Here is a 27,713-nt window from a genome sequence, read left to right as displayed (position 1 = left end):
AACCCTGAGTTTAAGCCCCAGTTACACACACACACACACACAGTGAATGGAAGAACCATTGACAAAAATAATGTAATCAGGTGTAAATAAAGCAAAAACTCAAAGCCTTTTCTGCAAGGGTGTTTTGGGTATTAGTAAGTGTGAAACGTCAGTTTGAAGGGCTTCTAGATTGGCCTCAAACGCAGAAGTGAGAACGTGGCTTGTCACCAGCATGTGGGGATGGTGTGCCGCTGGATAAAGACTTCAAGAAGGTATAAGTGACTTTAGTAAGGTTTCTCCACAGCCTCTCTTCTCCCCTGACAGCGCCAGCTTGGAAACTGTCAGGCCTCGGTTGCATCACCTTGGTCGCCGAAGTCAGAGCCACCAACAGCTGAACAGCAGATTGGCGAAGAAGGAAGCCCAGGTGCTCCACCCACTCAATGCGCACGCGCGGGGCGGGGCCAGGGCGCGGGGGCGGGGCCGCGGCGCGCAGGCGTCCTAGCGGCGGGTCCCTGCGGCTCGGGATGGAGGGTGAGTGAGTAAACAAGCCCGGGCTGGGCGGTGGGGCTGGGCCTCGGCACATGGCCTTCCCGACCTTCAGGAAGGACCGGCGAAGGGATCTGGGAATTGGGAGGAAACCGAGGGATACACTACCTGTCGGTCCCGGGGTAGCGGGGCGCCCCTCCCCTTTCTGAGGTCTGAAGGGACGGGGGTGACCCGGCGCGAGCGAGGACCACGTCCGAGGCCCGGGAGGGGTGTGTGTCTGGGAGGAGGAGCGGCGGGGGCGGGCCACGGGACGGGTAATCCCGTTGGAGGGCGGGGTGGGCCGGTGGGCGGGAGCCTAGCGCAGAGAGGGCGCGGGTGGGCGGCGGCACCTGCTGGACCCCTTAGCGAGGTGGACACAGGTGTACCTCGGGGTGTGTAACGGAGAGGGTCAGAGACGCGGGCTGAGCTTGCGACGGCTTTGGGGGGATGTTGAGGAAGTGGTGACAGTGAAAACCAGGGCCGGAACTATGGTGAGGTGAGCCAGGCTGCTGAGGCGCGAAGTGTAAGGGGCAGTGACTCTCAGGTCGTGCGAGTGCCCACTGAGCGCATCCTTACCTTACCTTTTGCACGCTGTCCTTCGCACTCGCCTCCCTCCATTCTCGGTCCTGAATAAGAAAACTCTCCATCTCCAGACTTGGGGTTGGCTCCAATCACTCCCTGCCTGCCCTCAGAATTCTCTTAAAGATCAAATGATAAATGAAAGTGCCTTGAAGAGAAAGACAAAGTGTTGTATTTGGGACGAGCCTGTCAGGAAAGAAATGTGGGACAAACTTTTTATTTCCGTAAAAAGTCACTACTGAGCCGGGCGCTGGTGGATCACGGCCTGTAAGCCTAGCTACTCAGGAGGCAGAGATCAGGAGGATCGCGGTTCAAAGCCAGCCCCGGCAAGTAGAGCGCGAGATCCTATCTTGAAAAAGGACATCACGAAAAGGGCAGACGGAGTGGCTTAAGATGAAGGCCCTGAGTTCAAACCCCAATACCGCAAAAATAAATAAATAAGTGGCTACTGAGAAATTGGGGGTTGGGAGGGGAAGAGATGCGGAAGGATGTTTGTGCTGCCAGTGGAATATTGAGGGCAGGCTTTTGATGGGTGAAGTACAGGATTATAAAAGAAGTAACCCTAGTATAGTTGGTGGGAGAAGACAGGGAATAGAGCCAAGGTCCATGAACGATTGGGTGTGCACAAGAATGGCGTTGAAAGTGTCGGTTTCTTTTGGTACGTTTGTGACCATGATGCCTCTCAAGAGAAAATCCCCCACTCATTGATTTTAAGGAAAAGGAATTAAATGAAGTTTCAAGCCTGAGAAGGTGTTAACTCTATGAGAGGCTTCTTGGAGAGCTTGCCTATTTTAAAGCTTGGGATCCCCAGTGTGGCATTTGATAAAAGAGATGACTAACTTACATAGGAGATACTGTGAGTTAGGAGAGAAGTACTTAAAAATATACAAACACAGGAGAAAGGACCGTCTATAAAAATGCAGTAATACTTTTATCATCAAGCTTTATACTTGATGTATATATCCCAGTGTGAATCAACTCTCCAAGAGTGGGGATATTTATCTTTTATTTGCTGATGTACCCCAAGCACCTGCAATAGTGCCTAACAGGTGCTGAAAGCTTTGCACATGTTTGTGGAGAAATAAATAGTTGGAAATTTTATGGGAATGAGAGTTAGCAGATCTGAACCCTAATTCTGCCACTAACAGAGTACTTCTAGGCCAATCATGGAAGATGGTGGTAAAACACAGCTTTAAAACTCTGAGGTGTAAATGACCTCTTCATCATGGTGGTTCTCTTAGTGCCCTTTGAAAATACCTCTAGAATAAGGAGTCTGGAATTTTAAACTGAAATTTTACTTTCAAAGAGACTTTTGGGAGAAGAGAAAAAAAAAAGTGAGGGCTAGCTCAGTGGTGCTGTTTGCTTGCCTAGCGTGCATGACTCCCTGGGTTCCATCACCAGCACCACCACCACCACCACCCACCAAAAAAAAAATTTAAAAAAAAAAAAAAAAAGGAAGGAAGAAAAGGGGAAAGAGGAGAAAATATAGTCAGATTTGTTACTCTTACAATTGCCTTTGAATTAGTAAGCCTTTTTAAAAAATGATTTGAGGGTAAAGTGCTAGCCTATCATGCTCAAAGCCCTGGGTTCAATCCCCAGCACCACAAAGATAGATAGATAGATAGATAGATAGATAGATAGATAGATAGATAGATAGATACTAGTGGCTCATGCCTATAATCCTAGCTACTCAGGAGGCACAGATGAAGAGGATCATGGCTTGAAGCCAGCTAGAGCAAACAACTTGTGAGACCCTATCTCAAAAAAACCCATCACGAAAAAGGGCTGGTGGAGTGGCTCAAGGTGTAAGCCCTGAGTTCAAGCCCCAGTACCATAAATAAAAAAATAAAAAAAAAAATGTTCATTTTGCCTGTTTAATTCTTAGAATTTGAAACCTAGCTTTCTTAGTCCCTGTAATAGCTCCTGCCCTTGATTTGTATCTTAATCATGAACTGTTAACAATTCATTTTATTAAGTATATCTTTTTGTGGTCTTGGATTTTATGTTTAAAAAGTTTCTACTTTGTCCACTGTGTCTACTTTGCTCACTAGCAACTTCCCAGAAAAGATTTGAGGCAGCAAACCTTCTATCTAGAGGATAAGAAAAAAGGAGAGAGAGAGAGAGAGAGAGAGAGAGAGAGGAGAGAGGAGGGGGGAGGGGACAATGCAGAGAAAGGTAAAGATAATTATAACAGATTGATACTGGAGAGGGACATTCAAAAACAGAAAACCTGGCTGGTAGAGTGCTTGCCTGCCATGTGCAAGGTCCGGGGTTTGATTACCAGCAGCATCACCAAACAAAGTTCTCCTAGGAAATACTTTCATTCTCAATTCCAGCTTCTTTTGTTTTCTTTTGTCTGCACTTGTGTTGGGTACCTTCAGTTGGAACTTGTATTCCAAACCCTAAACTCATGAGTTACGTAATGGGTGGTTGGAATTCAGTGTCTCTGGTGTGTTATATTCTCTGACTCATTTACTTTTAGTAATTTGATTTAAAATAGATTTCACTATGCGCTGGGGTTTGTGGCTCAAGTGGTAGAATGCTTGCCTAGAAAGCATGAGTCCCTGAGTTCAAACCCTAGCATCATCAGGCTGGTGAGGTGGCTCAAGTGGTAGAGCACCTACCTAGCAAGTATGGAGGCCCTGAGTTCAAACCCTAGTACCACCAAAACAAAAAACAAAAAACCCCAAAAAAACAAAACATAGCATCACCAAAAAAAGAAAAAGAAATAGACTTAAGTAAAGTTTTGTTTCTATTGATTGATAATGATATTATGTGTGTGTAAGTGGGACTGGGGTTTGAACTCAGGGCTTCATGCTTGCAAAGCAGTCGCTCTTCTGCTTGAGCCATACCTTCAATGTATTTTGCTCTGGTCATTTTGGAGGTACAGTTTCTTGAACTGTTTCCTCAGGCTGGCCTCAACCTTGATACTCCTGATCTCAGCCTCTCAAATAGCTATGATTGCAGGTGTGAGCCACTGGGACTGGTATGTGTTAACTCTTCTAAATCAACATTGTACATCCCAAGAGCCAGCATTTTCCTTTGGGTCACCTAAAAAGCTTATACTACTTTGATTTGTGTCACTCTTGCCTCCAGTGCAAATGACCTGATTCTTCTAATGAAGCACTAGAAATATTAGTGTTATAATTTGATTATAACTTAAAATTCAGGGTCCTGTTAATAAGGTTTTTTCTGTGCATATATCACTCAGAAGCTAAAACTAATGACAAATGTCCATACCTTGGAAAAGGGGGAAGGTATAAATGAAAGACATGCTTAATAAACCCTAATTGAGGCTCTATTTAGCTGTGTACTTTGCCACAGAGTTGATTTTTTTTAAAAATTTTGTTCATTTATTTTTTGTCAGTACCAGGGATTAAACCCAGGGCCTGTTAAGGAAAAAGTAGTAAAGATGTGTCACTTGTTCTTAAAACAAGCTGCTTCTGCAAAGAGATGCTTTTTGTAGATGAAAGAGTTTCATAGTTTTTTTTTTTTTGTTTTGTTTTTTGTCTTTTCTTTTTTGGTGCTGGGATCGAACCCAGGGCCTTGTGCATGCTAGGCAAGCGCTGTACCACTGAGCTACATCCCAGCCCAAGAATTTCATAGCTTTGTATGAACTTTTATATTCTGATCTCAGTCTCTCTAAGTTAAAGAAAGTTGTTTCTTAAATGTTTTATCCTCTCACAATTCCCATAGTGTTTTCCCATTTTCAGTTAGTTGACAGACAACATTCTAGTTTTAGCCTTTGAAGCAAATGAAGATCCAATTTTCTGGGAAAGAGCTCCAAGTTTTTATGGCTTTCTTTTCCTGAAGACATATGTAAATAAGGTAGTTCTTATTGCTAGTGATTTATATTTTTTAAAATTTTAGGTTTTAGAATACTTTTTTTTTTTTTTTTTACAAAATAAAATGTAAAACTAGTACAGGAGCTCCCATTAACTCCACATCCAGTTTGCCCTGTTTTAATATATTTCACTGGAGGATACATGATGCATCTGTTACAGTTAGTGAACCGGTATTGATCCTTCTATTATTATTTTTATTACTCATTCTGAAGTCACTGAAGAGTTTAAGAAAATAAAACAGGTTGCTGGGTGCTAGTGGCTCATCCTTGTAATTGTAGATACTTGGGAGGCCGAGATTGGGAGGATCTTGGTTTGAGGCTAGCCTGGGCAAATAGTTTATAAGACCTCATTTCAAAAATAACCAGAGTAAAATGAACTGGAGGTGTGGCTCAAGCAGTAGAGTACCTGCTTTGCAAGCAGGAAATCCTGAGTTCAACCCCCAATCCCAAAATAAATAAATAAATAAATAAATAAATAGGTGAAATTACCAACAGATTTTTTGAGATGGTGGGGGGACTCTTAATACATGGCGTAACCTGGCCTGGAATTCATAATTCTCCTTCCTCAGCCTCTCTAGTGGCTGGGATTACAGACACTAATTGCTGCACCTGGCATGCCTGCAGAGTTTTAACAGTAAAAAGTCTCTAGAAAATACTAGGTTGATCTATCATTCTTATTTTTTCTCTAATTAGCTTTATTCAGGAGGTAGAATTGACATACAATAAATTCACCCACTTTATTTATATAGTTCACTGAGTTTTCATGTGCCTATAGTCATGTAACCATCTCCATAACCAAAGTAAAAGTGAAGAACATTTCCTTAGGCTAGAGGTGTGGGTCAAGTGGTACAGCACCTGCCTACCAAGCACAGGTCCCTGAGTTCAAACCCCAGTACTGCAAAAAAAAAAAAAAGAAATTCTGTCACTCCAAGAGAGTTCCCTTATGTTCCTTCCCATCTAATCCAATATCCAGTCCAGCCTCTGGCAACCACTAATCTACTTTCTGTCACTAGTTTTGCCCTTTTCCAAATCATTCTAATAGAATGCCTTATAAGTAGAATCATACAATATATAGTTTTTGTGTCTTCTTTCATTTTAGCATAATGCTTTTGAGATATGCCCATACTTTTTTTATTTTAATTTTTTTTTTTTGGTGGTTCTGGGGTTCAAATGCAGGGCCTTGCACTAGGGAGGCACTCTACCACTTGAGCCATACCCAGCCCTTTTTTACTGCTACATAGTATTCCTTTGTGTATACATACTCCATCTTGTATCCTTTAGCCAATCCATTGATCTTCGTGTTGTTTTTACTTTTTGGCTATTATATATAATGATATTATGAACATTTTTGTGTACAGGTCTTTACAGGTACATATGTTTTCATTTCACTCGGATTAATAATTAGAAATTATATGTCAGGTTGTATGTTGAACACATATTTTGTTTTTTTTTTGAAAACTTGCAAACTGGTTTTCTAAAGTGGCTGTGCCATTTCCCACTGACAGTACTAATCCTTGAGGATTTCAGTTGCTCCATGTCCTGACCAACAATTTGTGTTATCAGTCTTTTCCATTTTAGCCATTCTGGTGGGTATGTCTAGTGTCTCATTCTGATTGTAATTTGCATTTCCCTAATGACTAATGATGTTGAACATCATTTTGTCTATTTGTCATTTCTATATCTTTTTGGAGAAGTATCTGTTTGAATTTTTACCCACTCTTTATTGGCTACTTACCTTATATTGAGTTTTTGGGGTTATATAAAGACTTATGAGGGGACCGGAGGTGTAACTCAAGCAGTAGAGCACCTGGCTTTGCAAACATGAAGCCCTGAGTTCAAACCCCAGTCACCCCACGTAAAAAAAGACTTACGAGGGCCAGGTATGTTGGCTTATACCTGTAACCCTAGCTACTCAGGAGGTAGAGATTGGGAGGATCAAGGTTTGAGGCCAGCCCAGGCAAAAGGTTAGCAAGACCCCACGTTAACAAACATGGCAAGCATGGTGGCATGTGCCTAAAATCCCATCTACTTGGGAGACATAGGTAGGTGGATCATGGTCCAAGGCTGACCCCAGGCAAAAATTCGAGACCCTATTCAAAAAATAACTAAAGCAAAAAGGGCTGGGGGCGTGGATCAATTGGTAGAGCACTTGCCCAGCAATCGTGAGACCTTTAGTTTTAACCCCAGTACTGCCAAAAACCAAACTTAGGCCCAAAACAGCATATGTTTTGGAGTTTGTCTTCAATGTATAAAATGTATACTAAAAGGCTTTAATTATTTAACTGAAATATGAGAGCTGTTTTGCTATATAAGTAACAAGAAAGCTCTAATATGAAGTACTAGAATTAGAAATATGAAGTATTTTTTGTGTGCCATTTCCTTTGTCCAAGATGGATGACCCCATTTCTCTCCAAGCCTGTTCTAATGAATGCTGACTTTTTTCTTTGTTTGTTTTTTTTTTTTTGACTTTGATATGATAACTGTTGGTTAGGATCCAGCTGCTATGACGTCTTATGGCTGTCCTTCAGGTGTTTATTTTAATCATATCTATCTGTCCCCTACAATATGTTACATCTTCCTCGTACACTCTGTGGGGACTGATCAACTGCCAAATAAACTTTTAGAGACATTCAAGACCCATTAAAAAGCCAAATGAAACAAATGTTGGCTCATGGACACACAGATTCAAATATCACTTTAATCATAAAAGGAGGAAGTGGGGTTTATTTTACATTGTGACTGGTTAGAGCTCAGTGGCGTTTTCACGTATATGTGTATGAGCCTCTGGCCAAATAAAACACTCGAGAAAAATTAGAAGTGGTGCCATTAAATGGTAGATTATTGCGATGTGTTTACTATCATCTCTCATGACAAACTGTAAGGGTCACATTTCATTTAGGGCTCCTTTCCTTAATGAAAATACTGATATTTTTCTGTGTCTGTTTCCTCTAAGAAATCTACACACACATACACACACACACACACACACACACATACACATACACATACACACACCAGCAGCTGTGGCCTGAGTAAGTTATTTTCCGTGACTTGGTCTCTAGTTTTAAATGGATAGAGCAATCTGCTCTAAACTTACTATTTCAAAAAGGGAAATGAAGCCGAGTATGGTGGTGCACAGCTGTAATCTCAGCACGCAGGATGCTGATGCAGAAGGATGTGGAGTTGGAGGCAGCCCAGGCTACAAAGTGAGGTCCTGGCTCAAAAAAAAAAAAAGAAGAAGAAAACTCATTTCAAAATGAGTTCTGAAATTGAATTGAAATTAATTGCTGTTCAAGTTTTTTTTGTTTTGTTTTGTTTTTTGGGCTTTTTTTTTTTTTTTTTTTGGTGTTACTGGGATTTGAACTTGTACTTACAAGGCAAGTGCTCTACCACTTGAGCCACTCCACCAGCCCTGTTTTGTATTGGGTTTTTTCAAGATAGGGTCTTGTAGTAAACTATTTGCCTGGGGCTGGCTTTGAACCTTGATCCTCCTGTTCTCTGCTTTCTGAGTAGTTAGGATTACAGGCATGAGACACCAGTGCACAGGCAAAAAAAACATTCTTTTAAGGGAAGTTGTGATGTCTCATTGAGCTGTAATTTTATAATATTTAGGTTTCAGTGAGGGTAGCCTAAGCCTTATGGGAAAGCTATTTTTGTCCTTGACTGAAACATTTTTTCATTTCTTGGACTATGATTGAGTTTGTGCAGGATAGAAATTATAAGAGCAATCACTAATAGTGCATGCGATTATGGTATATGTTCTTTTTGGGGTTTTTTTTGGTGAGACTGGGCTTTAAACTCAGAGCTTCATGTGTTATGCAGGCTCTCTACCACTTGCGGGAAATTCTCTTTTTAAGGGTTGATCACTTGATTTGGGTTAACAGTAAACACGGAGAATCTCTCTGCATCTTTGCTAGTCCTCCTCCCTTTTTGACCCCATCTCAAAAGACAAACAAAGCTGGATGTGGTGACTCATGCCTGAAATCCCAGCACTTGGGAAGTGGAGGCAGGAAGATTACAAATTTGAGGAGACCCTTATCTCAAAAGAACCAACTAACCAACAAAACAAAAGCAGTCACTGATTTGCAGTGTTGTCAATTTTCACTCTTCCCTAAATTTAACATCACGTTAGATGCTCTATTTGGTTCTTTTTTACTTCTTCTTTTTTATGGTATTGGGGCTTGAACTCAGGGCCTACACCTTGAGCCACTCTGCCAGCCCTTTTTTGTGATGATTTTTTTTGAGATAGGGTCTCGTGAACTATTAACCCAGGCTGGCATTGAATCATGAGCCTCCTGATTTCTGCCTTCTGAGTAGCCAGGATTACTGCGTGAACCACCAGATCCTGGCAATTTGTTTCTTCAGATGAAACATTCGTGTATAGTCCTCTTAAAATCCATGTGCGTGAGATACTATATTCAAGATCTGATTGTGGCATATGTGTGGTGGTAGATTAAATTTTGCTTTTTTCTTGTCTGTATTATTCATTTCTTATAGGCCCAAATAAGTAATTTTAAAACTGTTCTTAAGAGGAAATATAATATTCTACTCTGAAAGAAAAAAGGTTTTTAGAAATTTTTTTTTTTTTGGTGACACTAGAGTTTGAACTCAGAGCTAGATAGGCATCTACCTCTGAGCCACTCCACCAGTCCCCAGTTTTTAGGAATTTTTTTAAAAACACAGTCTGAAATTCTAGTTTCTGTTTCAATTTTTGACTTCTCATAACTCCTTGTAATGTTTTTTGGAGCTTAAAATGCTTGGTGAAATGAATAGAGCTAGTTCTCTAACAAACCTAACTAATTAATATAGAGTGAAAACATCACACTGTGAATTTCATTGAATTGTCATGTATTTAATGTTTGTTGGACCTGCTGGCTAAGCCTAGAAATTGGTGAAAATAGCATTTACAAACATGGTGACTGTGAGAATACACTTATATATTTATTTAGGCAGTATTGGGGTTTTGAACACAGGGCCTTGGGCTTGCTAGGCAGGCATTCTATCACTTGAGCCACTCCTCCAGCCCTGCAAGAATACATTTGGGCACATCGATGCAAGGATAGAATTTACTAAAAATCACCAAATATTTTTGACACCTGACTTATGTGCAAAAGTAGTGGTAGCAGAGACCTTAAAGGCTTCCTAGTTCTGGGGGAGCAGCCTGCTCAGGGCTGCACCGATTTCTTAGAGCCACCGTCTGTTCTCTTTGCAAAGCTGAACGCTTGTTCTACCTGCGCATCCTGCCGTTCCTCTGAAGGACAGAAGCACCTTAGAGCCTCTTGTACTTCCCCCTTGCACTCTGTGCTATAGGTAAAGTACCTTATGGTAAATTCCTTAAATTTTTGAATGCTAGGTCAGATACCAAAATGAAAGTGATTTGCGGCGTTGTTAGTTTTCATGTCTTGCTGTTGATTTGGTGATGAGATTATACAGTTGTCATATTGCGTTTTTTAATTACTAGGCATGTAGTAGGTTTAGGTAATTTGGTCTGGACATTCTTGTACTGTGGGCAGCCCTTTCCATGAAGTCCTTGGGTATGAGCTTGATTCTATCTGAACGTTCTGTTAAAGTAGTGAGTAGCCTGCCATATATCTAAGAAATCAAGTTCGTAATGTTTGTGAGAGAACCTTCTGTGTGTTTGTGTTTGTCTGGTCCTGGGAATTGAACCCAGGGCTTTGTGCATACTACACAAGCACTCTACCCCTGAGCTACATCCCCAGTTCTTGGTTTTTTTTTGAGACAGGGTCTTGCTACATAACCCAGGTTAGCCTTGAACTCAAGATCTTCCTGCCTCTGCTTCCCACATGCTGGGATTACAGGCACACACCACTATACCCAGTAACTTGTTTTTTTTTTTTTCTTTTGCAATACTGGGGATCAAACTCAGAACCTTGCACATTCTAAACAGGATTTCTGTCAGTGAGCCATACTCTGCCTTTCCCTCACTTGAGGGTAGAGACTAAGTCTTTTGATAATCACACTGGAAGTCCTGGCTCTTTAAATTGAAACTTTTTATTAAACTCAGGTGTTTGGGTTCTATAAATGTGTGTTTTATGAGTAAATTTAATGAAAATAAAAACATAATTGATCATTTGAAGAATGCTTCATTTCCAGGTAATAAAATGCTATTTCTCTTCTCTGTGTCTCTTAGAGTACAGCAAAATGGATATACCAAATCCCCCAACCTCCAAATGCATCACTTACTGGAAAAGAAAAGTGAAATCTGAATACATGCGACTTCGACAACTTAAACGGCTTCAGGCAAATATGGGTGCAAAGGTAAAAACAGTTCTCAAGAGAAAGGTGATACGTGGAAGGGTTGGAACTTTTTTTAAACTCATCTTGATTTTTTTTTTTTTTTTTTTTTTTGGTGATACTGGTGTTTGAACTTAGGGCCTTCATGTTGAGCCACTCTGCCAGCCCTTTTTGAGATAGGGTCTGGCAAACTATTTGCCCAAGCTGACTTAGAACTGTGACCCTCCTGATCTCTGCCTCTTGAGTAGCTAGGATTTCAGGCATGAGCCACTGGTGCCTGGCTTGTCTTGAAATCTTAATAGTTTTTTCCTTGGCTTTACTAGGCCCTGTATGTGGCAAATTTTGCAAAGGTCCAAGAAAAAACCCAGATCCTTAATGAAGAATGGAAGAAACTTCGTGTTCAGCCTGTTCAGTCAATGAAGCCTGTGAGTGGGTATCCTTTTCTCAAAAAGGTACTTCTGGGTCTAAGCCCGCCTTCCTTTCTCCCTTGGCAATGAAGTTTTTTATGTATTTGTGAGCTCTTGGAAAATAAATAAATAATGAGGAAATGGATTCAGCTATTATAGTCAACTTTGAATAATTAGGATAGCAAATCTATAGCTTAAAATAATCTTTTCAGAGCCAGGGGTAAGAGTACACAGTTGTAATCCCAGCACTCAGGAGGCTGAGGCAGGAGGATCATAAATTCTGGGCCAGCCTGGGCTACATAGAAAGACCCTCTCTCAAAATAATAATAATAATAATAATAATAATAACTTTTCATCTGTTGTTCTCCTCAATGAATGAGTATGATAGTGACTTTTATAGAAAAATAAGACATTTACTGTCAGCTTTCCTGGGCTCTATGTCCAAGCTCCAAAGTCCCCTGTTTTGTGCTTTGTTTGGCTTCTAATGTACTTTGACATTAGGAGAGGAGTGCCCTGGGTTGTGGGTAGAAGTATATAAGGTTAGAGGGACTTCCCTTTTGGAGGCATTGGAGCTCGAACTTAGGAGCTCACAATTGCCAGACAGACACACTACCTCTTGAACCACTCTGCCAGCTTTGTGTTGGGTATTTTTGAGACAGGATCTCTCAAATTATTTGCCTGGGCTGAGTTTGAACTGTGATCCTTCTGATTTCTGCCTCCTGAGTAGCTAGTAGTAGCTGTAGTGGCCCTCAGGTGTGGACCACAGGGCCTGGCTTTTCCACAGGTTTACAATCTAGGGGTTCCTTTTAGGAGCTGATGTTTCAAAACCCTCAGCTTATTAATTTATAAGCATTAGAAGAACACTGGGATCTTTTTTGGAAGCAAACTATAATTGTTTCTTGGATTGTGTGCTTGCCTTTCTCTCTACGTCATTGCTTGTGTTTCAGTGTACCATAGAGAGCATTTTCCCGGGGTTCACCAGCCAACATATGCTAATGAGGTCTCTGAACACCGTTGCATTGGTTCCCATCATGTATTCCTGGTCCCCCCTCCAGCAGAATTTTATGGTATGTACTGAAAGCACTGGGGTAGTTGTTTAATCTACACAGTTATCTTATGTTGATATGTTGACACTCCTTTTAGGGTAGAGATTGTCAGAATATTTAGCAAAGTTTGGGCACGCAGAGCAAAACATTATTGTAGTTTACTTACTGAATATATTTACTTATTTTTGGCAGTATTGGTTTTTTGGGTTTTTTTTGGTACTGGGGCTTGAACTCAGGGCCTACACCTTGAGCCACTCCACCAGCCCTATTTTTATGAAGGGTTTTTTTGAGATAGGGTCTCTCAAACTACTTGCCAGGCTGGCTTTTAATGGCAATCCTCTGATCTCTGCCTCCTGAGTAGCTAGGATTACAGGCGTGAGCCACCCACGCCTGGCTGCTAGGACTACTTATTTTTCTGATAATTAGTCTTCTCTAAATACTATTTTTGCATATCATCTGCCTGGTGACAGATAGGAGTACTGCTGATTAGAACAGAATATGAGTCTACAGAAGTGAGTCATCTCTAAGAATAAAACTTCAGAGTAATTTTGCTTGATACTGGAGACTTGAGAATGACTGTCTTGGGATTGGGGGGGTGTAGCTCAGTGGTAGAGCATGTGTTTAGCATGTGTAAGGCCCTGGATTCAATCCCCATCATGAAAAAAAAGAATGCTTGTGCTATGTTCTCTGCTCAGTCCCCCACGATCCTTTACTATCTGTTATTTATTACCCACAAATATCCATAGCCTATATTGCAGTTGACTTTAAGTTTCCATTGAGTCTGATTGGTATGAGTTGTACCCATAATTTTTTTATTAGTGGGGAACCAGTCTGTTTTCTAGATTATCCTCTCCCTCAATTTTACCATTGCTCAGTTTCTTTTCTAGTTCTATGGCAAATCATACCCTGGGAGGCCTTCCTATTCATTTATCTATCTTCTGAAAGCAATTAGAACTTTTGACTTTTTTGTTTTGTTTTGTTTTTTGCAGTACTAGGGTTTGAACCCAGGGCCTTCACCTTGAGCCACTCCACCAGCACTTTTTTGTGATTTTTTTTTTTTTTTCAAGATACAGTCTCACAAAGTATTTGCCTGGGGTTGGCTTTGAACAGCAATCTTCCTGATGTCTGCCTCCCAAGTAGCTAGAACTACAGGCATGAGCCACTGGTGCCCGGCAGAACTTTTGACTTTTGACTGTCGTTTATGTGGTACTTGTACCTATTTCACAAATATATTTTGTGGGTAAAATGAGATAATGGGTGAAAATGTTGTAAAAAATGAATGTGCTATCAAATTCTAGGTGCTTGAACTGATAGAGTGGCTCAAGCAATAAGAGTGCCAGCCTAATGATTGTAAAGCCCTGAGTTCAAACCCCAATGCCACAAAAAAAAAAAAAAAAAATTCCAGGTGCTGGTGGAAGCCTTGTTGTTCAAATCAAGCTAAGCATTTGGTAGCTAGTATCAACTAAGCTGACTTCTTTTCCCCTTACGAGTCACATTACCCCTTCATTTGACAAAACAAAATGGCCAATTTTTAAAATGTGGGAAACTCTGTGACCAAAGAAATTTGCAGGAGACCCAGAAGCAAACAAAACAAAACAAACAAACAAAAAACAACCAAAGAGAAAAAAGTGCAGCAAAGGTTTCATCAGTAGGAAAGAAGAAACGTATAATGGCTCATGGAATGAATCACTCTGGTTTAATTTCAGGTAGAAGATGAGACGGTTTTGTGCAATATTCCCTACATGGGAGATGAAGTGAAAGAAGAAGATGAAACTTTCATTGAGGAGTTGATCAATAACTATGATGGAAAAGTCCATGGTGAAGAAGGTAGTGGTGCCAGACTCTTTGAGAGAAAACTGTTAGAATAGTTCCTCTTCTTTGGTGTATCATCATCCCCATGGAGGGTACATGCTGCAGAATCTTTTGATGTCATCACATGACTAGGAGTTTAAATTTTATATTAAAAATATCCCAATTAAAACTGGGTGCCAGTGCCTCCTGCCTGTAATCCTAGCTACTTACTTGGGAGGCTGAGGTTAGGAGGATTGTGGTTCAAGGCCAGCCTGAGCAAATAGTCCACAAGACCCCATTTCCAAAAAAAAACCAGAGCAAAATGGACTAGATGTCTGGCTCAAGCAATAGAGTGTGTACTTTGTAAGCACAAAGCTCCAAGTTCAAACTCCAGTTCCAACAACATACATGTATATATTTTGGTTAAACTTTAAAAGGAGTCGGGACACAAAAGGATTATTAGTAATCAGTAGCTGGAGAGAAAGTTGGTTGTACAAATAAGTTTATAAATTTTTCCTTTTGGGTGGATCTGGGATTTAAATTCAGCCTTCGCACTTGGAAAATAGGCACTCTACAGCTTGAGCCACACAGCCAATCCACAAATAAGTTTACTCTTAGAGGTTTTCCATAAGTCCATCCAGGCCTGTTCTGTTCTTCATTTCCCTTTCTCTGAGAATAGCAATGAACATAACCTCTCTGCCATATTAACTTTGATCCAAAGTATCTTCTGGATCTCCCAGAAGTTGGCTTAAATATCCTTATTTCATAGAAAAACAAATCAATTGAACTTAGTTGTAATTCAAAAAAAGGGTGTCAGTAAATAAGAGTAGGAAGAAGAAGAGAAACTCCCCATGGATTTGCAAACCCATAGCTCTCCCTGCTCTTTTGCCAATTGTGGGTGCTGTTGACACTGCTCAAATGCATCACTTACAGCACCCCTAGTGTTCAAAGGTGTTCTCTCACATTATAATAGTAAAACCCCATAAAGGAAAAGTGCTGTCTTTTGATTTAGAGAAGTCACTATGGATTCATCCACAGCAAAACCAAGTGAATTTTCACTTTATTATTCTCTCTCTGCCATGCTTATGATTATTGACACACTTTTTCAAGATTTTTAACCATAAATACAGAATTGACCTGTGATTGAAGAAATGAAGTATCCCAGTAAGAATAAAGTCTGACTGGGTTTTCTACTAGTCTGCTGAACGATTGCAGTTGTAAGAGCTGATCAAATGATTGTAATTCCCTGACTGTCCATATGAAAATGTTCATATGTTACCTCTCTGGGCTTTGGGACTGAATATAAGAAAGCCTGCCTAGGAGGACAGAGTGTGAAGTAAAGCTCATCCTTCTATCTTCATGTTTCAGAAATGATCCCAGGATCTGTCCTGATTAGTGATGCTGTTTTCCTGGAATTGGTAGATGCTCTGAATCAATACTCAGATGAGGAGGAAGAAGGGCACAATGATACTTCAGATGGAAAGCAGGATGACAGCAAAGAAGATCTGCCAGTAACAAGAAAGAGAAAGCGACATACTATTGAAGGTGCATACCACTGCTTCCATATTCCATTTTCAAAGTGATAGGGTTAGGAAAGAAGAGAAAATCTTATTAAAGGCTGTTGGTACTTTTCATTGGTCTACTTAAAAGGAAAACAAGTTCATTAAGTGATAGCTTAACTTGGCTGTGACCCAGCTGAAGAAAAAAGTAGAATGTACAGAATATTCCTTGTTCCTTTCTAATTATGCAAGTAATGTGTTTGAAAAACCTGGAAAGTTATAAAGAAGAAAATAAAATTACCATATAATCTTGCTACACAGGAATAATAACCAGATGACTATTTCCTTCTAGACTTAAAAAATGGACATACATAAATCATCATGTTTACTTGTTATGTGAAATTGGGATTGTGCTATGTGTGTATACAATTTTTTCTCATTTAACCTTATGAGCATTTTTCCATATTGTTAATATTTAACTAATATTTAATTTCTTGATTATACTGTGCTATTTAATTATATTATATATCCATGGACAGAGTGTCTCTCTTTTACTATAAAATAGCTGTATTATCAGTCTTGTTATATAGTGTAAACACTATGATAGGATTTGTCTATATTCAGCTCTTTATGAAGACTTTTCACCTCCAGATTCTAAAAGGGACTGTGGATTTTGTTACCAACTTATTTCAGTGTTTAGGTTAAAAATGTAGCTCTAGTCCAAATGCTATGAGAAAGGAAAGAGGCCAAATAGCTTTGTTTGCACACTCTGATAATAGTATTCAGAAGTTTGTCATTTCCAATTCAGGCAACAAAAAGAGTTCCAAGAAACAATTCCCAAATGACATGATCTTCAGTGCAATTGCCTCCATGTTCCCTGAGAATGGTGTCCCAGATGACATGAAGGAGAGGTAGGGAAAGCTGTCCCTCGGGGGTCTTATACGGAGTATTTGAGCAACACTTATTCAAGGCCTATTTTGGGGTGGGGATTAATGAAAGTTAATGGTAAGTTCATTATGATTTGCCTGCACTTCTGATTGTTGCTTTCTTACCTCAAATTCCTCTTGACATATTAAGGGTCATCATGTGCTGGCTTTTGAAGAAGTGTGAGCAGAAAACTTACTCTGCCATTCTTCTGGGGAATGACTTCAGCATCAGATATATCACATCTTCCCTCCCTTACTTTCAGACATATGCACAGCCCCACATAATTTCAATAGTGTACCCACTTAGAAACCATTCCCTCCTCTACCAGACCCATAAAAATACCTATCCTCCCTTGGCAGCCCAGGACTATCAATACCCAGTCCCCATTTTCTCAGTGGAGACACTCCCTTGGAAGAACTCTTCTCTTTTCTTAACTAGGTATCGAGAGCTAACAGAGATGTCAGACCCCAATGCACTTCCCCCTCAGTGCACACCCAACATCGATGGCCCCAATGCCAAGTCTGTGCAGCGGGAGCAATCTCTGCACTCCTTCCACACACTTTTTTGCCGGCGCTGCTTTAAATACGACTGCTTCCTTCACCGTGAGTGGGGCTTCTCTGTTTGACATGCTGTCCTCTTTTCCACCCCCACCTCCATCCCAATCTATTGTATGGAGTACCCAGCCTCTCCTCTCAAGAGGGTTTCACGAAGGGCCAGTTCTTTTTTCATTTGTTTAGTTATAAAGTTTTGCCTGATGGAGACAAACTTATTAGCAACCTAATTGTCCCTCTGACACCTCCTAGCTTTGAGAGGATTGTCTTGGTATTAGTATACCTTGATGGTTACTGTTTATATCAAATTCTAGCTCCTATAATAGCTCCCTAACTCAGTTTTGTTCCTCTTTATCTTGCCATTGGAAACACTTCAATTTTTGTTTTCCAGCTTTTCATGCCACCCCTAATGTATATAAACGCAAGAACAAAGAAATCAAGATTGAACCAGAACCATGTGGCACAGACTGCTTCCTTTTGCTGGTAGGTTCTTAAGCTGTTCTGGCATTGTTAATTCTGTTTAAAATTGAGCAGGAAATGTTCCTTGGGCTTTCTGCCCCTGGGAACACAAGCCAAGTGAGTGAGTACACAGCACTAGGGGTCATAATGCCCAAAGAAAACATGGCTTCTGCTCCTAAGGAATGCCCCAGAGATAGTAGGACTGTGAAGTTAGTCTGATAGAGTAAGATTTGGAGAACATTAAAGGATTTTCTACTGTAAATATCATCTACTTAGATTTCAGAATCTAAAACTGTGTTGTTAGATTTGTGACAAAAGGGCTGGAGGTATAAGGGCCAGTGGTACAGTGCTTGCCATGGGTTTATCCCCAGCACCAAAAAAAAAAAGGAGTTGGAGCAGAGAGTAGCCATGTGGCAGTATGCACTCCATTTTCTTTGCTGTCTTCCTTTTTTTTAAGCACTGGGGTTTGAGCTCAGGGCCTCATACTTGCTAGGCAAGTGCTCTTACCACTTGAGCCACTCCACCATCCCTGCTGTCTTCCTTTAAATGAAGACAGTCATTAAGAAAAGGATCACACGGAGGCAGAAATGTCTTATTATAATCAACTAGATGAATCCTCCCTAATGGGCAAACTTTATGTAGCTGCATAAATTGTCCTGCATATCTGGTGGGAGGCTATATCTTCAGAGCTAGAAGGGAATAGGTCAGTTGTGTTACCAGACCCAGGTCTGGCTTCTCGCCACTCAAAAGTTGAACTTAGGAGGTAAGTGTTGGGGTAAGAAAATCAGTTTTATTCAACAGCTGGCACCTAAGAGAAGGAAGGGGGGCTATTTTCTCAGAGACCCATCCCAAGAAACTCAGGGGCACCAAGGGCTTTTGTAGGGAGGAAAAGGAACAGGGAACAAGTGGGCAGGAAGGCTACATACTATGTAGGATCTTTGTTATCCAGGGCATGTGTTTTCTCTTTTTTTTTTTTTGACTGGCACATCTCCACAAACCTTGACCTTCTGGAGCTAGTTCCTAGAATTCAGTAGATAGACATATCACTTTTCTGCACGTTAAACCTCACGGTAATTTACATGCTTTGTATTAGAGATACACAGAATTAAAGAATAAATAGGAACCCCTACACATTCTGATGTTATTATCTGAAAGAAGGTCACCAGCTGTTCTGGGTTCTGTAAATCTACAGAAAGATTATTTAGCTGTTAACAACTTAATTCTTTAGGTGTACTTCTCTTTAGAATTTAGAATACTGGGAAAAATGAGGGGAAGTAAATGTAACTGCCAAGACATCTCTTGGGGCTGAGGGGCATTGTTACAGTTCCTCACTGTCAACCCTTAATTCCATTGCTATGGAAAACAGGGTGATTCCATTCTGGCTCCTTCCTGCTAAACATAGGCAAAGAAGAGGGATTTTGGAATAGAAGGCTTTTTTCTTAGGGAACAGTGGTCAAAGGCAGTGGTTGGCATAGCTTGTGTATACATAATACAATGCTTATAAACCCTGTAGGCTCCCATTATTATTAGGAATGTTAGCCTTAATTTTAAAATTCCTTCAAAAATAGATCTGATCCCAGATGGCATCCAATATAAAAAATTTGAAACCAGTCTGAATCCTTGGGGAAAAAAAGTGGTGAAATGCTCCACAATCTGTTGGAGCCAGGTAGCCTGTTACCTAATTTTATCAATGCTCATTTCTATTTTGGACTGGGTATTAATGTACAAGCAACAGGATATATTAACAATTACTTAAACATCCCCCCTGGTGTGGGCACTGGTGGCTCACACCTATAATCCTAATTACTTGCTAGGCTGAGATTGTGAGGATTGAGGTTTGAGGTCAATCCAGGCAAACAGTTCAAGAGACCCCCCCCCATCTCCAAATTAACCAGAGCAAAATGGACTGGAGGTATGGCTCAAGTGATAGAGCACCTGCTTTGCAAGCATGAAGCCCTGAATTCAAACTCCAGTCCCATCAAAAATAGATAGATAGATAATAAACACCCACCCAGACTGGAGGTATGCCTCAAGCAGTAGAGTACCTGACTAGCAAAGCAAAGTCCTGAGCTCAAACTCCAGTACTGGAAAAAAAAAAAAAAAGGAAAGAAGAAAGCCAAATCAAATAAACAGAGTACTCTTAAAAGAAAAAACCAAAAAACCCCAAATTTCCCCTGAAGGAGAAGCTGGGAATACTAGTCTCAGAGTCTTGTGTCTGTGATTGTAGCACCACAAACAGCCTGAGTGAGGTCCAAATGACTATTTAAGCCCCACACAGTAAGGATAGAGATTCCCAGTGTGCACCATGGTGCAATGTACTCAAACTGAAGTCCTTCTACTCCTTAAAAAACTTATAATCAAGGGCTGGGGGTGTGGCTCAAGTGCCTAGCAAGGTCAAGGCTCTGAGTTCAAATCCTAGTGTTGGGGGAAAAAAAAAAAACCTTCAGTAGCCATTTCCTTCTGCAAAGAGTGTTTATAGGCAGTCGATGTCATGAGGAGGAGAGAAAGGAGAATTCCTAAGAAGAAAAGACTGAGCAGCTGCTGGGAAGTCCCTGCAATCTCAAGTGCTGGGTCAACTTGACACAAGCAATTGGCTCTTCACAAGTGATCATTGCTCCTCCCATAGATATCAAGAGGGCACAGATCCTGGCTGACTTGCCAGATGTGTTATTGGGCGTTTTTCTGGCTGGGAGACAAGAGTTAATAGAAAGGAAATCAGTTTTACTCAAGGGCCAGAATCCTGAGAAGATGGGGAGGGTGACTACTGACTCAGATCCAGCTCAGGGAACTCAGGGGCACCAAGAACTGTTTTGGGTTTTTTTGGCAGCACTGGGGTTTGAACTCGGGGCTTCACGCTTGCTAGGCAGGTGCTCTTACCCCTTGAGCTACCTCCCCAGCCAGGCTTTTATTTGGGGGGAAAGGACAGTGGGCAGGAAGGATACATGCTGTATAGGTTCTTCATCATCCAGGGCATTGTCTTCTTTTTTTCTCTGACTGGTACATTGCAATGAACCTTGGCCTCTTGGGGATAGTTCCTAGAATTCGATAAATAGGGATATTACTCTTCTGCAAGTTAAACTTCACAGTAATTTATATGCTTTGTGTTAGAGATGCACAGAACTAAAGAATAAACAGAAGAGCTGGAGGCTTGGCACAAGTGGTAGAGTTCAAAGCCCTGAGTTCAAACCCCAATATCACACTCCCCCACAAAAAAAACCAAAAAACTAAAAACTAAAGAGAAGTCACACCTAACAATGTTAATGGCTAAATAATCTTTCTTTAGATTTACAGAATCTAGAACAGCTGGTATCCTTCCTTCAGATGATAACATCAGGGTATATACTGGCTCCTGCTTATCTTCCACTAGACATTTTTGGTTTTTGGTGGTTCTGGGGTTTGGTTTGGGGTTTGAAGTCAGGGCATCATGCTTGCTAGGTACGTGCTCTACCACCTGAGATACTCTACCACCTCCTTTTTGTATTTCTTTTTTTTTTTTTTTGAGATAGGGTCTCGAGAACTATTTGCCTACTGGTTTCGAACCACAATCCTGCTGATCTCTGCCTCCTGAGTAGCTAGAATTATAGGCACAAGCCACCAGTGCCCAATATATATATATATATATTTTTTTTTTTTTGGTGATGACTTCTCTTTAGAATTTAGAATACTGGATAAAGGGAGGGAAAGTAACCTTGCAAAGGGCAAAAGAGGAGAAGTAAAAGTAAGTGCCAAGGATACTCTTCAGCTTTCTACAAAACAGGTTGAGTTTAGGTAAAGAATAAAATATCTTGCTGGGCACCAGTGACTCAAAAAGTTCATGAGTCCCCACCTCAATGGAAAAAAGCTGAATGTTGGAAAAAAGCCACAGTGGGAAGCATAAAAATAGTTCAGGCTGGCCTGAACAAAAATGAGATCCTATCTCAAAAATAACCAGAGCAAAAAAGAGCTGGAGGTATGGCTTAAGTGGTAGAGCACCTGCCTAGTAAACACAGAACCCTGAGTTCACAACACAATAAAATACCTTAATAAAATTTTTGATATCAATTAAAATTAGATTATATAGCCAAGTGCCTTTGGGAACGTCTTTAGAGATAACAGAAGGAAAAATGGTAGAGAGTGCTGTTTGGTACATATGGCTAAATGAGCCATGTGGTAGCAAAAAACAATAGGAGCTGGTAAGTGGCTCAGATGGTAGACTGCCTGCCTAGCAGGTGTAAGGCCCCAAGTTCAAACTTCAGCACTGCAAAAAAAAACTTAATAAGGAGGGGCGTGGTGGCAAAGTCTGTAATCCTAGCTACTTGGGAGGTGAAGATCGAGAGCATCATGATTCAGGACCAGCTCGAGCAAAAAGTTGATGAGACCACCCTGGGTGCCGTGGTATGGACCTGTCATTCCACCACATGGTCCAGACCAGCCCAGGCAAAAATAACCATCACAGAAAGAGCTGGGGGCATGGCTCAAGTGGTAGAATACCCGCTTAGCAAGCACCAGGCTCTAAGTTCAACCCCTAAAACCACCAAAATAAATAAATAAAAAATAAGTGAATTTTATTCAGTTAATTTTCTTCCCTAACATGTATTTACTCCTTCCTATGTTCAAGTACCATACTAGGTCCTTAACATACACTTAACAAGACTCCGAGGTGGAAGAAGTTATGGCTTATAGAAGTTGCATATTTTGCCCAGAGTTTATTAATAAATCAGTGGTGTAACAATGATGAGATTCAAGGCCTGGTCTAACTCCACAGCCCATGCTTTAATTATTCCATGCTCTTTTTTTTTTTTAACAGCGTGCTACATCAACATTCCAGCATTTACATAACTCAAAAGGCTATTGTCCTCTCACAGTCATCCTCTGGAACCCTGCATTTGCATCAGGAAGCTGCGTCAGTGCCCAGAGTATGTTCACTTAATGAGATACCTCCAAAAGTGAACTTACTTTGCACATCTTTTCTTTTATTGCTTTTTAGCTATGTATATATTCAAATATAATGCTGGAATATTTCCCTCAACTTTTGGTTTTCCTTAAGGACAATATCTTTAATCATAACAAGATGTCTAGCCCTGCCAAAATAAAATCAGCTAAAAACTCAAGAGTTGCTCCTCTCCACAGAAATCTTTAGTAAAACGCAAAGGGTTTATGCAATCTGAAGAAAGTAAGAATATTCCCTCAAGTTTTTATTAAAAACTTTTTTTTGTGGTACAGGGTTTAGAACTCAAAGCTTCACGCTTGCAAGGAAAATGCTTTACCACTTGAACCAAGTCTCCAGCCCGATAATATATTCAATCATGCAAAAAACGTTGAACAAGTGCTGGTGGAGTGGCTCAAGTAGTAGAGCCCTAGCTTAGCAAGCATGAGACCCTGAGATCTAACCCCACTACTATAAAAAAACAACAAAAACAAAGTTGAATGATACCTTCTCCCTGGCTTTTAAATATTTTTCCATATTATTTTATCTATATTTTGGGGAATTAGGTTGGTGCTGAGAATTGAACCCAAGATCTCACACATGCTAACCATATGCTCTACCACTAAGCCACATCCCCAGCCCTGCAGTTTGGGTTTTGTGATCATCACATTTAGTACATGTTGCTTTTTTTTTTCTTTTTTAAATCTCAAATAATTACACTGCTTGTTTCTTCTTTTTGAAAGTCCCAGGCCATTTGTCTTATACGATAACCCACATTCTAAATGTGTCTGGTTTTCAGTGTGCCACTTAAGTTGTTCCTTTATCACCTACTGTTATAAACTAGAAATTAGCTCTGGAGGCTCGATATTATTTATGTTAAACATTTTGATTTAAGAATACTTTATCTTCAGGCGTGGTGATACATGCCCATAATCCCAGCATTTGGGGGCAAAGGCAGGAGGATGGCAAGTTCAAGGGCAGCCTGGACTACATAATGAGACCCTGTCTCAAAAAAACAAGAAAATTAAAAAGAAAGCACAGTTAGTTTTTAGAAACAGCAAAAAGTCTTTTTGAACCAAGCCTGGTGAAAAGGTATCAATGATCAAGCCAAGTCATAGTCATTTGTTTTTTTTTTTTTTAAAGCATAGAAATAAAATAGTATTTCTATAAAGAAATGAAATAATATTCTTCTGATACTTCAGTAAATTTTTTGGCCATACTGGGGTTTGAACTCAGGGCCTCTTACTTGCTAGACAGGTGCTCTACCAGTTGAGCCACTCCACCAACCCCAGAAATAGTATTTTTCTGAGTTTCGTTATAGACTCAGGAGGAAGTTTCAAAATTTAGTAATAATAGTTAACCCATTCAAGAATTACACAGTTATTATTGAAGCAGAGGCAGTGTGGTAGAATGTGAAGAGCAGTAGCCTAAGGAAAGAGCCCTGATTCTTATGCCCACAATGGAACACTGAGTTATATTCTCTCAAACAGACCTCTCCTCCCTCTACCTCATTTCCTCATCTGCAGAAGATGTTCTCAAATTCCAAGTGTGAATGAATGCATTTCAGGTACACCTCCCTGGAAGATTCAAGATGGATAGATAATATCTTTTTTTTAAGATTATAGGACAAGTCTTTTGTGAAAGGTATAAGTTTTTAAGTTTTAGAATGTTAAGCAGCAGCTCTCATTGCAACATGGTCACACTTACATGGAACAGTTTTCTTTTTTTTCAGTATCTTTGCATTTAAGCATAGATGTTGATAAAGATCAAGATGGTGACTCTGGGCCTGTTCCTATTTACTATTGTAATGTGCCCACTACAGGAAGGGGCAAAGGAGTATGCCAAACTCCATAATCCCCGCTCCAAGTGCTCTGGGCGTCGCCGGCGAAGGCACCATGTGGTCAGTGCTTCCTGCTCCAATACTTCAGCCTCTGCTGTGGCTGAGACTAAAGAAGGGGACAGTGACAGAGACACCGGCAATGACTGGGCCTCCAGTTCTTCAGGTACAATGTAAAGAAAATGAAGACCTTTCCTTTCCTCAAGGATGCTGGTAAAACCAGGATCACTGTGTGACTCAACATTTCAACCTTTTATAATTGTTAACTCTTTCTACCAGTTCACCTATAAGTAGAGAAGATGGGGAAGTTTATTAAATAGAATGACTTCTGAGTTTGTGACAAGCTACTAATGACAACTGCATTCCATTGTCTTATGTTTCTCTTTCTTCTTTGCTTAGAGGCTAATTCTCGCTGTCAGACCCCCACAAAACAGAAAGCCAGTCCAGCCCCACCTCAGCTGTGTGTTGTGGAAGCCCCCTCGGAATCTGTTGAGTGGACTGGGGCTGAAGAATCGCTTTTTCGAGTCTTCCATGGCACCTATTTCAACAACTTCTGTTCAATAGCCAGGCTTCTGGGGACAAAGACATGCAAGCAGGTACTTTGTGAATGAGGCATCCTTTTATCTATTGCTCTGTCCTTCCTTTTGCCACTTTATCTGATTGTGTGTGTTTGGAGAGAAATCGTTTTAGGTTTAGTCTTTCATGAGCCAGGGGCCAATCTGCAAATCCAAGTCCTGGCAGTGCTTGGAGATCTGCTGAACACTAACTTCTGCCTCTAGCCACTGTTTAACTATGCAGAATGGTCCTACACTTCATTAGCTGCTTTGTGGATCCTGCCTTCCATTCTAAATATATACCCTGTTTCTAGAAGGGACTCTTAGGCTCTCTGTGGGTCTTTTTACTGCCAGTGTAACTGTTACCCCTCCCTGAGCCTCCACACATGCATTATTCTCCAGACTTTATATCACTAGATTTTCTATGCCATCCCCAGTAACTAGGCCCAAACCTCAGTCTTTCTCGCTCATACTGCCACTAGAGATGCAACTTGACTGCAGCCACTGCTGCTCTGGAAGCAAGAAAAGACTGCAATGAGAAGTCAGAGTATAGAACAAGTTCAGGAAATGGGGGTTTGGGCCAGTCTTTCCCATAGGAAGGGAAGCCCAGTGCAGCAGCCCTGCTCCTGCAGCTTCCTAACTTCTGGAGATGTCTCTGTGACCTCTTCTTGGGATCAGATCCCCAAGCATTGCTAGGCCTGACATCTGCAGAAGGATCCATGTTTGGGAACCTATGTCACACTCCTTTACAAAGAACAATTAAGAGAACTATGAGTTGAAGTGCCCTGGGCTTTGATTTTGGAACCCATACCTATTTCCTTGCAACACAGGTTCTTCTCCTAAAAGTCTATAAAATTGTATGCAAAAAAAAAAAAGTGTATTTTTCTTGGGTGCCTGTAATCCTAGCTACTCAGGAAGCAGAGATCAGGAGGATTGTAGTTCAAAGCTAGCCCCAGGCAAAGTTTACGAGACACTATCTCAAAAATGCCCATCACAAAGATGGGCTAGCAGAGTGGCTCAAGTGGTAAAGTTACCTGCCTAGCAAGTGTGAAGTTCTGAGTTCAAACCCCAGTGCCACCAAAAAATAAAAAACTTGTGTTTTTTCCTGATAAGATTTATGACTTATACTGAATCTCAAAAGTGCCTATAGCCAACGAGAGAGAGAGAGAGAGAGAATATAAAGCAAAGGGCTGGGGGTGTGGCCCCTAGTTCAAACCCCAGTAGTGCCAAAAAGAAAGAAAAGAAAAATGTAAAGATGAGTGCTATAAGAAACATGATGAAAGACAACCAACTTTCCTGAGATGCTGTCCTATTGAAATAGTCAAGGCTCTTACATCTTTCTACCAACAGAGGGAGCTACTGCTTAGGCCAGTGGCAGGGTTCACATCAGGCCTAGCACTCAGTTTCACAGCGCACACACAGTTGCCCTTTCTAAAAAAGGCAGGTCCGTTAGTAAGAAGCAGCCCACTTGTGACTTAGTGGAAAGAGCAGTAATTGAAAAGTGCTGATCAAGGAAGGTGTTACTGTGCTCAGTGTTTCTCTCTTCCTGAGTCATTCCAGTGGTACTCTGTTTCTCTCTGACTAAAAGGATGTCCAATCTGCTGCCTGCAAGCTCTCTAGAACTCCCACAAGCCTAGTATCTGGCTTGGCCACTTAACTAATCACCTGGCCCCAGAAGGCATGACAGGCCCTGTTGGATATTTCTCTTCCAGGTCTTTCAGTTTGCAGTCAAAGAATCACTTATCCTGAAGCTGCCAACAGATGAGCTCATGAACCCATCACAGAAGAAGAAAAGAAAGCACAGGCAAGGGTTGGACAAAGGACTTCTTATGGCTAGGAAGTTCTCTGTTCCCTGACCTCCCCTTGGGCTTGCACCTGCCTCCCTCTTGGCCAGTGCACAAGACTGAGTGAACCCATTATTCAGCACACACAGCTGAGCACCAGTGTTCTCAGTTCTCCCTGAGGGTCCAGTCCTGCTTCTGCCCCCACAGGCTGTGGACCCTCAGGCAGCTGTCAGGTTTTCCATTTAAGCTCCTGGCCAGTAGGACATAAGTTGGCTCATAACTTCATGCTAAGGCCATTTCTTCTCACTGGGTGGTTACCACATTACCCACTTCTCAACTCTGACCAGTTTATTCCTTTTCTTTGTCCACATGTATTGTTTTTCTGAGTTGCACAGCACTGATTTATAGCTAGTGTTTATTTAAGATTGGAAGTTTTTTTTTAAAAAGTCAGCACTCTGCCTTGCTCTGTTTCCTAATGGCTGTTACCTACCAAAGGAAGGAGCTGATGCCAGTTCTTGAAACAGAAGGAAGTTCCTGTGGCTCCTCCCTATTAGTTGGTTCACTCAGAGAAGATTCCTGAAAGGCCTTCCCACCTGCCATCTTAGAACTCCCCCACATCTCCACCTCAGCAAAGAGGGGAGAAGGGGGAGGTTAGGATGAAACAATAGTCATAGATATGTAAATTTGGGCTTTGTTTTGTGTGATTTTTATTCTGTTATGTTTCTTTGGGATGAGGTTGTGTTAAATGTAAATCTTGCAGCATAGGTCAG

At 41.0% G+C, this 27,713-nt stretch overlaps 1 protein-coding gene across 3 annotated transcripts in view; it reads left to right on the top strand.

Moving 5' to 3' along the window:
• The first annotated feature begins 442 nt into the window (after nucleotides 1–442).
• Nucleotides 443–27,713, top strand: part of Ezh1 (enhancer of zeste 1 polycomb repressive complex 2 subunit) — a 34,315-nt gene continuing 7,044 nt past the window's right edge. The window contains exons 1-12 of one of the 3 annotated variants that reach the window (XM_020165180.2): nucleotides 443–510; nucleotides 11,079–11,206; nucleotides 11,506–11,607; nucleotides 12,537–12,656; nucleotides 14,342–14,462; nucleotides 15,795–15,971; nucleotides 16,734–16,836; nucleotides 17,291–17,454; nucleotides 17,795–17,886; nucleotides 24,591–24,771; nucleotides 25,005–25,201; nucleotides 26,872–26,963. In XM_020165180.2, coding sequence (XP_020020769.2) covers nucleotides 504–510; nucleotides 11,079–11,206; nucleotides 11,506–11,607; nucleotides 12,537–12,656; nucleotides 14,342–14,462; nucleotides 15,795–15,971; nucleotides 16,734–16,836; nucleotides 17,291–17,454; nucleotides 17,795–17,886; nucleotides 24,591–24,771; nucleotides 25,005–25,201; nucleotides 26,872–26,963 — 1,484 coding nt within the window. In that variant the 5' untranslated portion in view covers nucleotides 443–503. Of the gene's footprint in view, nucleotides 511–10,089; nucleotides 10,238–11,078; nucleotides 11,207–11,505; nucleotides 11,635–12,536; nucleotides 12,657–14,341; nucleotides 14,463–15,794; nucleotides 15,972–16,733; nucleotides 16,837–17,290; nucleotides 17,455–17,794; nucleotides 17,887–24,590; nucleotides 24,772–25,004; nucleotides 25,202–26,871; nucleotides 26,964–27,713 lie in introns of those variants that run through there. The other 2 variants (XM_074045786.1, XM_074045787.1) reach the window with 2 other exon arrangements.

This window comes from Castor canadensis, chromosome 11, assembly GCF_047511655.1.
Source record: "Castor canadensis chromosome 11, mCasCan1.hap1v2, whole genome shotgun sequence".
Classification (NCBI taxonomy): Eukaryota; Metazoa; Chordata; class Mammalia; order Rodentia; family Castoridae; genus Castor; species Castor canadensis.
The sequence above is the reverse complement of the archived record's forward strand: the minus strand, read 5'-3'. Positions and strand labels throughout refer to the sequence as shown.